This window comes from Suncus etruscus, chromosome 5 (genome assembly GCF_024139225.1).
Source record: "Suncus etruscus isolate mSunEtr1 chromosome 5, mSunEtr1.pri.cur, whole genome shotgun sequence".
NCBI lineage: Eukaryota > Metazoa > Chordata > Mammalia > Eulipotyphla > Soricidae > Suncus > Suncus etruscus.
In genome coordinates, this window is record NC_064852.1 from 152,181,576 (window position 1) to 152,194,374 (window position 12,799).

The window sequence follows — 12,799 nt, forward strand, 5'->3', positions numbered from 1 at the left end:
CTTTCTTTCCTCCCTCCCTCCACCCTCCCTCCCTCCCTCCCTCCCCCTCTCTTTCTCTCTTTCTGTCTTTCTTTCTCTTCTTTCTTGCTTTCTTTCTTTCTTTTTCTTCCTTTCTCTTTTTCTTCTTTCTTTCTTCCTTTCTTCTTTCTTCCTTCCTCCTTCCTCCCTCCCTCCCTTCCTCTTCTTTCTTTCTTCTTTCTTTCTTCATTCTTTCTTTCTTTCTTTCTTTCTTTCTTTTCTTTCTTCTTTCTTTCTTTCTTTCTTTCTTTCTTTCTTTCTTTCTTTCTTTCCCTTCCTTCCTTCCTTCCTTCCTTCCTTCCTTCCTTCCTTCCTTCCTTCCTTCCTTCCTCTTCCTTCCTTCCCTCCCCTCCCCTCCCTCCCTCCCTCCCCTCCCTCCCTCCCTCCCTCCCTTCCTTTATTTCTTTTTTTTTTTGTGGGCCACACCCAGCGGTGCTCAGGGGTTCCTCCTGGCTGTCTGCTCAGAAATAGCTCCCGGCAGGCATGGGGGACCCTATGGGACACTGGGATTCGAACCAACCACCTTAGGTCCTGCATCGGCTGCTTGCAAGGCAAACGCCACTGTGCTATCACTCCAGGCCCTCTAAATGAACTTTCTAAAAATAGTCATGTTCATCTTGATATTCCACTGAATAACTGGCAAAAAATGTTTAATGGAATGCTCTCCATTGTGCTACTGAAATGTCTCTAAGATTTACTCCAAGTTTTAATTTCACTTATGTTATCTGGGTCTCATTATTTTTGATAGCATTAACAAAGTATTTCACAAGGCCACTCTATTCAATGGTAATATATAGGTTATGATAAAAGGGTCTTTGGGGAAAAGAGTTTAAAAAGTACTGCATCAGGGGCCTGTGAGGTGGCGCTAGAGGTAAGGTGTCTGCCTTGCAAGCACTAGCCAAGGAAGGATGCGGTTCGATCCCCCAGTGTCCCATATGGTTCCCCCAAGCTGGGTGCAATTTCTGAGTGCTTAGTCAGGAGTAACCCCTGAGCATCAAATGGGTGTGCCCCAAAAAACAAAAAACAAAAAAAAAGTACTGCATCATGGGGCCGGAGATATAGCACAGCAAGAGGGCATTCACCTTGTATGAAGAAGGATGGTGGTTCAAATTCCGGCATCCCATATGGTCCCCTGAGCCTGCTAGGGACAATTTCTCAGCATAGAGGCAGGAATGACCCCTGAGCGCTGCTGGGTGTGACCTCCACCCCCCCCCAAAGTACTACATCATATAACATTCATTTATCTTTAACACAAAAGCTTCCGCATTCTAACATGAGAAATCTCAAAGGAAAAATTCACTGTTTCACTTTAGAAAGAATATTCCCCCAACGACTTCACATGGGCACATTTCCAACAGCTTTGGCTATTTCTTATTGGACAGGGGGAAGGTACATTACTTAAGACACTGTAACAAGCAAGGACAGAGAAACTGCATGTACAGGGGTCCAGCTGATTTACTCAATCTGTCTTTAAACACTAGTACAAGTATAAGAAGAATAAATTTCTCCTTTAACTGAATGTGTTGTCTTTGATTGAAGGAAGAAAAGAAGGATATTTACACCTTCATTTTATTCTTTCTCTGTTCTGTTTCGTTGTCTTATGTTTTGGTTGTGCGCAGGGGTTATTTCTGACTCTGTGCTAAGAATCTCTCCTGGTGGTGCTAGGGATCAATTGTAGGTCAGACAAGAATTTGAGTTGCTGTACTAGCTCTCTGCACCTCCTGCTATACCCAGACATTCAATATTTTGCTAATAACACTGTTTCCAAAAGAAATGGAGTTTGAGACCAAAAAAAAAGGGGGGGGTCTATCTTAGCTATTACATTGGTTTGGAGATGAAAGCTAAGTCACATAGGAGGGATGATATGAGAAATATATAGAAATGATATGAGTGACTTGGTTAATTTAGTGTTGGCATTTAAGGTTTAAGAGGAAGACATCTTTAATAAATAGTACAGTCCTAAAACTCAAAATTATCCCACAAGTTTTTTTATAGGTAAAAATCCTGTTCATAAATATTTAGGCATAAAATAAAATTCTATTCTAAATTGAAACACTATTATATTTTTGTCTTCCTGCATGACTATTTTACATGCAAGGAAATCCAGAAATGCAAGAGTCAATTTTGTTTTGTTCAAACTTCACAAGAGTTGTCAATATTTCAGAAAATCATGTCCTCAACCACTAAAACATGTTATGTAATACAGAACTGCATGCATCTATGTGTATCAGACATATTCACAGTAATTATATGTATCTGATTACTTTGTCATGTCTTCTAAGGTACTGAGCATATATATATTTATATGTAAATAAATTATATTTATTATATAAATATATACACATTTATATATAAATAATTTCACCTGATTACTTTCCATTATTTATATTTTAATTAGTATATCCTTTAAACTATAGCTTATACTAATTAAAATATAAAAGGAGAGACTTATAGGCTCAAAGGGCTTGAAGTAACCTCCCCACCCCTTAATAGCGAAAAAGAGCTCCAAGGCTCCAATGGAGGAGAGAGAGTGAGCTGTTTTATCCATGGAAAAACATAAAAAATCACTCAGGCCTAAAAGGGACAAAACACATAGTCAGGACATAACAGTCATGAGAGAACAGTTAGGATGAAACAGACAGGACAGATCACACAGTCATGCCAGCACAGTCATGCCAAATCACATAATCAGGACAGAACACTTAGGACTAAACACACAGGACAGAATAGTCAAGACGGACACAGAGTAGAACAGAACACACAGTCAGGACAGAACAGACAGTCAAAAAGAACAGCCAGGACTAAACACATAGTGAGGACCAAACACAATCAGGATAAATCACAGGACTGAACGAAGTTAGGGCAGATCACACAACAGACCCCATGGACAGGTGCAGAGCTAGCTCCCTCCCCTACATTGCCAGGGGTGGGAGTGGGAGTCCAGCAAACCCTGTTTAACCAGGGACTCGTGGGCATACTCACGGACCTCAGTCGTGGTCCCAACTTCGGCAGAGGGGCTGCAGGTGCTGGTGTCGGGGGGAGCTGTGCCCACACTGCTTCTCACAGGAGAGCCAGGCAGGGGCCCGAACACTGCCTCTGGCAGGGTTGCTGCACCACCACCTTGCTTTTGGAGCTTTTGCCATACCCGGTGCATGGTGTCCGTAAGCTCATACAAGAGCTGAACCTGCATAAGTATGAAAAGAAGATGGACAAAAGTCTGGCAATGCAAGTCACAGGTGAATAGAGGTTATAAAAGAAACTGAAACAAGTCTAGGGAAAGAAGAATAACTGGAATTAAAATCATATATGATCACTGATATTACAACATAACCTATGACCTAAAAGGATTATGTAAATTACTAAAATCTATCATCACAAATAGTTTATGATATAAAGTATAATGACAAAGAAAATAAATTAATATAAAAACAACCACATTAAATATTTTATCTGTTTAGGGACCATATCCCATGATGCTCAGGGATTACTCTTGGCTCTACACTCAGAGAATCACTCCTGGTAGAGTGATTAAACCAGGATTGCCAAGTAAGCACCATACATGTTACACTATATCACCAGTCTCCATATTAAGTATTTTATAAATAGGGGCCGGGCGGTGGCGCTAGAGGTAAGGTGCCTGCCTTGCCTGCGCTAGCCTAGGACAGACTGCGGTTCGATCCCCTGGTGTCCCATATGGTCCCCCAAGCCAGGAGCGACTTCTGAGCGCATAGCCAGGAGTAACCCCTGAGTGTTACCGGGTGTGGCCCAAAAACCAAAAAAAAAAAAAAAAAAAAGTATTTTATAAATAATGTGATCTCATTTATATTTAAAGAATTTATTTACACTTGAGATTTGTCTCATACAACCAAGCAAATTTTTTATTATTATAAAAAGTAATTTTCATGATAGTAATTCTAACTTAGTAGCTTATTAAGGAGACAGTATCCTTTATGTAGGAATAATATACAAAAGAAATGCTTCTAAAATAGAAATCTGAATCAAAATTAGAAATCAAATGTATCCTAGCACACATGACTGATTAGGAATACATGATACAAATGGCATTCTAACATGTTAAATTATATAACATAAATTTTGTTCTTTTGAAAAACAGATCAACAACTAATTGCTTATCTAGTAAAATTATGTGATTAAGAATGATCTTACGGATTAGTAAAAGGAAAAGATTATACGCAAGTTTTCTTGAGATAAAGAGCATACACTTGCCCACTTACAATTCCCCTTGGGTTTTTCATTCCAATAGTCAGAGAAAAAATTGTTTAACTTATACATTGTTTGACTAAGTTCTGAGATATTAACACAAGATTTCATAAATAAGCATTAATCATGGAATTTGTATGACATGTTGCTGTATATTGTATCAAATAAGCCCAGGGAAAAATGCTAACACAATATATATAAGCAAATCCACAGCTGGATACCATATTCTTCTTGAAATTAGGTGAAAAAAGAGCCAAATTTCGATATTTCTAAGAAGTTTCAGACATGGGACACATCCAGATAATAAAGCTGGCCTCTTCCACGGCAGAACAAATGCATAAGAACATTCTTGTCAGCCCTAATTTGAAATAAAGCAGTACATGGGTTACATTTTTCTCATCATTTTTTGGTGTGCGGTAAGGTGTCAGATCTATGTTATAACTGCTTTTGTTTAGAAAAAAAAGAAACTTTATAAACACCTTTTAGAATAAAATTGATTTTAATTTTTTTCTTTCATCATAAGTTTTGCTCTTAAAAGAAACAACGGTTGAAATCCAAATTTTAAAGCAAGACTTCACACTTTTTAAACAATTAGAATTGACAAATAAAGAAACCATCAACCAAATAAAACATATCAAAATCTTTGAAGGGTGTCCAGTTTAGAAAACTGACATGACCTTAATGATCACTACTTCTGATTTCATTAACCCTTACAGTTAAGTAATTTGGCACCAATGTCATTAAGTGTACTTTGTACTTAACATGCCACGTAAATATCTAAATAAATCTTAAACTTTTTGAGGGGAAAGAAGCTTGGGGTCACATTTAGTGGCGCCCACAGTTTTACTTCCTGGTTTTGTGTTCAGGGATCACACATAAAGATACTCAGAAGACCCTATGTAGTTCTGGGTATCAAAAACAGAATGGTTGAATATCAAGCAAACAACCTACCCACTTTCTCTGGCCCTTTAGCTCTTGTAAATTTAAACCGGGTCAACATAACATTGTGCTCTGGATCTGTATGCTACGGAGGTCAGACTTCATTTCACTTTACAATGGTGATCAGTGGACCACATGCTATTGGGAAAAAAAACTGAGGCTCTGCATACAAATCACATTTAAACTACTTGAAAACTTTGTTTTAAGCAGTAATTTAACGTTTAATTACATTTACAGAGTAAACATTTCACATGTAACTGTAATGGATAAACAAAAGAATTGTAAATAAATTATTTTCTTAAAATGTTAAAAAAGTTCATGTACTGGGTATATAAGTTCACAAAGATAGAACAACACATAGGTAAAACACTCTATGACATTGAGACTAAAGGCATCTTCAAAGAGAAAACAGCACTCTCCAAACAAGTGGAAGCAGAGGTAAACAGATGGGACTATATTAAGCGGAGAGGCTTCTGCACTGCAAAGGAAATAGTGCCTAGGATACAAAAGCCACCCACAGAATGGGAGAAACACAACACCCATCAAATAAGAGGCTAATATAAAAAATACACAAGGTACTGTTAGAACTTAACAAGAAAAAAAACATCTAACCCCATAAAAAAATGAGGAGAAGAGGGACCAGAGCAATAGCACGGTGCTAGGCCATTTGCCTTGTTCATGGCAGATAAAGGTTTGGCAGATCCTGACCTGGTTTGATCCCCAGCATCTCATATGGTCCCTCTAGGCAGGAGCAATTTCTGAGCATAGAGCCAGGAGTAACCCCTGAGTGTTGCCGGGTGTGACCCAAAACCCAAAAACAAACAAAAAAAATGGGGAGAAGATAAGCCTCGCCCTGGGAAAACCACCTTCGTGATCATGGTATCTCCCCTGCCAGGTAAGTATAACACTCTGTATCTCTTAACTGGTGCTTCTAACTATTCTTAGAATGGTTAAAAACAAATCCATGGCACAAAAATGCACAACACAAATCTATACCTTTTCCTTATAAAATATGCACGCACACCGAAACATAATAGAGAGGAAATAGTAAGCAACCACTCGTGTTAATAATCACAAAGAAAAAAGAAAAAAATGAAAACAGCTAAAGAAATGTTAGAATCCTGTGGAAAAAGTATCTCCCAAAGAGAAATCTGGAATTGAGATAGTCTCCTGGAAGTTTAGGGATTTCAGAGGGTCGAGGGCGTGCAAAGAATGCCAAGGGGAAGCACACATGCACCCATGAAAGTAAAGAATCAACAGGGTCTCTTAAATGTAGAGAGCAACAAAAGGAACATCAGTGGGAAATTGTCAGGACTTTAGAGCTGAAGGCTGTCCTTTGATTGGCTGTGTGAAATAGCCCACTCTCGACCCTTCTGGTACCTGCTGATTATGATGTGCTTATAAACTGTCCTTCATGGCTGTCCACCTACACAACACATCACATTCTGGAATCCAGAGAGGGGGAGTAATACTCTATTGAATAAATGATCAGTCTGTGATCTCACTTCAGGCTGCACAAGCTACCCTAGAACTTGTGTTTGTGTCCTTGTGTGTTTGTTAACCTTATTCCTTAAACTGTGGCAGATGGAGGTTAAAAGTATCCTCCTTATTATAGAAAACTGCCATAGAATTTTATATGCACATTGATATTTCTATTTTCGGGGGGGATTTGGAACACACTAGCAATGCTCAGAGTACTCTGCACTCAGAAATTACACCTAACAGTGCTTAATGGGACCATATCAGACACCTAGGATAGAAGACAGATTGGCTACATACAAAGCAAGCTCCCTACCCACTGTTCTCTTTAGTCTCATTATACTCTTTCTATAACATAGAACACCTGTAAAATAAACACATGGATATATATATATATATATATTTAAAGATTTCTATGTGTTTCATTATGATTAAGCATATTTGGTAGCCTGTCATAAGTTTAGGGCTCGTAATAATAGAATATAATAGAAGTTCTCCTAATTGCTAATACATTTAAAAGACAATCTGGATAAATGATAACTTCACAAATGCAAATTTAAAAATAATCAAAATGCTAATCACCTTATTAGTAATAGAAGAAAATGTAAATGAGTTGTGAGTTCACAAGAGCCAATTCAATGACAGAACAATAAATATTTGAAAGGTTTCATTTTCCTTAAGAATAAAAGGAATTCTTTTATAGGTACAGTTTACTGGTGATGGATTATTAAAGTAAAAATGTGTTTACTCAGTCTTCATTCATTATTAAAATTTAGATTTCAGAGTTAACAGATATCACTGGAATTTCAAAATTTAAGGACTTTTTCAGAACGATATATCTTGTGAGATACTGATAATCATATTTTGACTTGTATTTTTGTCATAATGTGTGTAGTATGTTTATCTTGTTATCTAATCTTTGTTTCCTTTACTTCTGGTTTTTATGTATTACTCAATAAATATTTGCCGAACCTGCTAAGGAAAATATTGTCATCCTTTGTAATTCTGACACAGCCCAGAGGGAATCTGGAAGAACAAACACTCCACATAAAAGAGGTTCATTTGCAGCTCTAAAAAAATTTTTTTTGTACACCAGGACATGAGAATATCCATTTCTCAGTAAGCCTTTGAATATACTTTAATTTCTCAAAAGAGCTTACAGATTGTGACTTCTTATCCCTGCAGGAATTATCCTAAATTCCCTAGCGTATTCCTAATAATTTCCAAAAAGGTTCATATGCTTCAGCTTAGAGGCTCAGAGGCTCATCAAAATCAGAGATTCCATGCTCGCTTCGGCAGCACATATACTAAAATTGGAACAAAACAGAGAAGTTTAGCATGGCCCCTGCACAAGGATGACACGCAAATTCGTGAAGCATTCCATATTTAAAAAAAAAAATCAGAGATTCCCAAATTTACTTGACTACCACTCCTTTTCAGAAATCATTCACTCAAAACTCTTGAAATTGACCTTCTCTAAGGCAATCTATCTCCTTATGCAAAGAGGTAAAACTCCAACTATACCCCAGGCTACTCTGCTTCCTCCAGAAGAATTCCAATGTTCCCCAAAAGGGGATGATATATACATCTGGAAATTCTGATCTAACTTAACAGAAACAACAGCAAACAAACAAACAAAAAAAAACCCAAAACATCCAATTACAAAAAAGTTACTTTATTTGGGGGAGGAGGAGAGGGGTCACACCTGGCAGCACTCAGGGTTAACTCCTGACTCTGCACTCAGAAATTGATACTGGCAGGCTCGGTGACCATACAGGATGCCAGGGGTTGAACCCAGGGCTGTCCTGGGTTTGCTGCGATCAAGGCAAATGCCCTACCACTGCTATTGTTCAGGCCCCCTTCTGGACCACTGCTATTGCTCAGGCCCCCTTCTGGAGAGTTTAAATTACACAACTTGAGTGAACTTCAAAGTAATTCTTTTTTTTTTTTTTTTTTACCTTCTTTTTTTTTTCTATTTTTTTTTTATTTAAACACCTTGATTACATACATGATTGTGTTTGGGTTTCAGTCATAAAAGGAACACCACCCATCACCAGTGCAACATTCCCATCACCCAAGTCCCAAATCTCCCTCCTCCCCACCCAACCCACGCCTGTACCCTAAACAGGCTCTACATTTCCCTCATACATTCTCAATATTAGGACAGTTCAAAATGTAGTTATTTCTCTAACTAAAGTCATCACTCTTTGTGGTGAGCTTCCTGAGGTGAGCTGGAACTTCCAGCTCTTTTCTCTTTTGTGTCTGAAATTTATTATTGCAAGAATGTCTTTCATTTTTCTTAAAACCCATAGATGAGTGAGACCATTCTGCGTTTTTCTCTCTCTCTCTGACTTATTTCACTCAGCATAATAGATTCTGTGTACATCCATGTATAGGAAAATTTCATGACTTCATCCCTCCTGAGAGCTGCATAATATTCCATTGTGTATATGTACCACAGTTTCTTTAGCCATTCGTCTGTTGAAGGGCATCTTGGTTGTTTCCAGAGTCTTGCTATGGTAAATAGTGTTGCAATGAATATAGGTGTAAGGAAGGGATTTTTGTGTTGTATTTTTGTGTTCTTAGGGTATATTCCTAGGAGTGGTATAGCTGGATCATATGGGAGCTCGATTTCCAGTTTTTGGAGGAATCTCCATATTGCTTTCCATAAAGGTTGAACTAGACGGCATTCCCACCAGCAGTGGATAAGAGTTCCTTTCTCTCCACATCCCCGCCAGCACTGTTTGTTCTCATTCTTTGTGATGTATGCCATTCTCTGTGGTGTGAGGTGGTATCTCATTGTTGTTTTGATTTGCATCTCTCTGATGATTAGTGATGTGGAGCATTTCTTCCTGTGTCTTTTGGCCATTTGTATTTCTTCTTTGTCAAAGTGTCTGTTCATTTCTTCTCCCCATTTTTTGATGGGATTAGATGTTTTTTTCTTGTAAATTTCTGTCAGTGCCTTGTATATTTTGGAGATTAGCCCTTTGTCTGATGGGTATTGGGTGAATAGATTCTCCCACTCAGTGGGTGGCTCTTGTATCCTGGGCACTATTTCCTTTGAGGTGCAGAAGCTTCTCAACTTAATATATTCCCATCTGTTAATCTCTGTTTTCACTTGCTTGGAGAGTGCAGTTTCCTCCTTGGAGATGCCTGAAGTCTCAATGTCCTGGAGAGTTTTGCCTATGTGTTGTTCTATATATCTTATGGTTTGGGGTCGGATATCGAGGTCTTTAATCCATTTGGATTTTACCTTCGTACATGATGTTAGCTGGGGGTCTAAGTTCAATTTTTTGCAAGAGGCTAGCCAGTTGTGCCAACACCACTTGTTGAAGAGGCTTTCCTTGCTCCATTTAGGATTTCCTGCTCCTTTATCAAAAATTAGGTGATTGTATGTCTGGGGAACATTTTCTGAGTATTCAAGCCTATTCCACTGATCTGAGGGTCTGTCCTTATTCCAATACCATGCTGTTTTGATAACTATTGCTTTGTAGTAAAGTTTAAAGTTGGGGAAAGTAATTCCTCCCATATTCTTTTTCCCAATCATTGCTTTAGCTATTCTAGGGTGTTTATTGTTCCAAACAAATTTCAAAAGTGCCTGATCTACCTCTTTGAAGAATGTCATAGGTATCTTTAGAGGGATAGCGTTGAATCTGTATAACGCCTTGGGGAGTATTGCCATTTTGATGATGTTAATCCTGCCAATCCATGAGGAGGGTATGTGTTTCCATTTCCGCATGTCCTCTCTTATTTCTTGGAGCAGAGTTTTATAGTTTTCTTTTTTTTTTTTTTTTTTTTTTTTTGGTTTTTGGGCCACACCTGGCGGTGCTCAGGGGTTACTCCTGGCTGTCTGCTCAGAAATAGCTCCTGGCAGGCATGGGGGACCATATGGGACACCGGGATTCGAACCAACCACCTTTGGTCCTGGATGGGCTGCTTACAAGGCAAACGCCGCTGTGCTATCTCTCCGGGCCCAGTTTTATAGTTTTCTTTGGATAGGTCTTTCACATTTTTAGTCAAGTTGATTCCAAGATATTTGAGTTTGTGTGGCACTATTGTGAATGGGGTTGTTTTCTTAATGTCTATTTCTTCCTTATTACTATTGGTGTATAGAAAGGCCATTGATTTTTGTGTGTTAATTTTAAAGTAATTCTTAATGTAGTCACTATATTGATAGCCTAATTAAAAATAATTTAGACACTGAATAGAAGAGAAACCCTTCAACAAAATTAGCAGCAATTTTCCTTAAATAATGTTTTCATTTCCTTTCATAAACCAAGTGTACCAACCTGGGGGTCTGAGCACTTCATCTCCACCGATTCTAGGTCCACATGCAGACAGACAACAAATGAGTGTCTGGTATCAGGTCCCGTAGCATGCAGCTTCTGAGAGGTGACAGCAAGTGTAGATGTACAGCCCATAGGTTCCACTAGGCCAAATGTCACTTGTTTTCCAAAAAGGGTATATATACTGAAATGATGTAAGCTGACAGTCCAAGGGAAAGCATCACCTGATAGCAAAGACAAACAACGGGCGAAGCACACACACCGTTAGTTGTAACACTATAGGAAACTCCTCTTTCAAAGTGATAAGATTCAATAAAAAATGAACAAGGCATCTCAGAGACCAAGAATCCAAACTTAAAGTCTACTTACTATTTAAAATATATTTTAAAAATGCTTCTTGGGGCCAGAGAGACAGCATGGAAGTAAGTAAGGCATTTGCCTCTCGTGCAGAAGGTCATTGGTTCAAATCCCAGCATTCCATAAGGTCCCCCATGCCTGCCAGGAGCGATTTCTAAGCATGGAGCCAGGAGTGACCCCTGAGCACTGCCGGGTGTGACCCAAAAACCAAAAAATAGTATATATTTCTGGTTTGTACTCATATCTCCTTCAGACTCTTTGGTAGTAAGAAACAAAATTCATTTTGATATCCTCCCTAGGTTTTTTACATATATATAGTACTTTTAAATATATATGCTTGATTAAAAAAAATAATTGCAAGGATTAAAAGCAAAATTCCTTTTCTTATTCATACCTTTGTCCTTTACTAAATAATTGGACAATTCATCTATATAAATTAATTAGATAAATCATCTTATCTTTAATCTATTTTATTATTTTTACCAATTATAAATACAAACATTTGATAATAAAATACTTGACATTGTTATAAAGCAGGCATTTATATAACAAGAATGAAATATATAATTCAACATAAATTTTTTGTTTTGTTTTGTTTTGAGCCACAGCTGGCTGTGCTCAGTGCTTACTCCTACCTCTGTGCTCAGGGAATATTTATAGCGGGCTTGGCGAACTGTATGATGGGGCTGGGGATAGAATCTGGGTTGAGTACATGTAAGGCAAGCATCCTATCCACTGTACTATCTCTCCAGTCCCACCAGCTTCACTATAAAACAAACAAGCAAAATCCTGAAGGGTCTAAGAGTGAGCTCTAAGCTCAGAGCCATGGGTCAGCTTTGAGCACAGCTGGGTGGTCAAAAAACAATAAATAAAGCAAGTAGGATGTCTTACAGGAGACCTTAATTATATGTATTATATATACAGGTAGAATATATATATATATATAAGAAAATACAATGTTTTAGATTAGGGTATCTAGATCATCCTTGGCTCCAGAATATAAGTAAGAGAAGAAAGGGAAAAGCTGATGGTGGGAGAAACACAAATGGGAAGCAAAAGGGATAGGGGGATCTAGATATATAGATAGCATCAAGATATAGCTAAATATCCAAACCACAGAGTCACAGATTTCTGACAGCAAGAAATTCAAACTCCATCAACCCAACTTCAAAATGTGCCTATCAGGATTGGGCAGGCTGGGGCTGGATTGGAGTTGGCGGGAACCTGGGAACCCCAGAGGACAGAGTAGATACTGGTGATGGAAAAAGGACTGGAACAATGCTAGACTAAAACTCCATGATACATAATTTTTCAAAACATGGTACTCTAATCAAATAAAAAATAAAAAATGAAAACGAATAATTGCAAAAGTTCCATGGAGTATATGAATGAACTATGTATACCTAAGACCAGAAACAATTATAAGATGTACATTAATTTGGCATGCTAAAAGTACTTTCTATAGGGGGTGGAGTGGTGGCACAAGCGCTAGGGTGTTT

At 38.1% G+C, this 12,799-nt stretch overlaps 1 protein-coding gene and 1 non-coding gene across 3 annotated transcripts in view; one reads left to right on the forward strand and one right to left on the reverse strand.

Annotated features, from left to right (window-relative positions):
- Nucleotides 1-12,799, reverse strand: part of VPS13B (vacuolar protein sorting 13 homolog B) — a 724,212-nt gene that overhangs the window by 348,587 nt on the left and 362,826 nt on the right. For both annotated transcript variants that reach the window (XM_049773957.1, XM_049773956.1), the window contains exons 23-24: nt 10,947-11,167; nt 3,005-3,202 (exon numbers count right to left, since the gene is read on the reverse strand). In XM_049773957.1, the coding sequence (XP_049629914.1) occupies nt 3,005-3,202; nt 10,947-11,167 (419 nt within the window). The remainder of the gene's footprint in view (nt 1-3,004; nt 3,203-10,946; nt 11,168-12,799) is intronic.
- On the forward strand, nt 7,941-8,047 carry LOC126010626 (U6 spliceosomal RNA). The gene has a single exon (XR_007496645.1). It is a non-coding gene; the product is annotated as a U6 spliceosomal RNA (small nuclear RNA).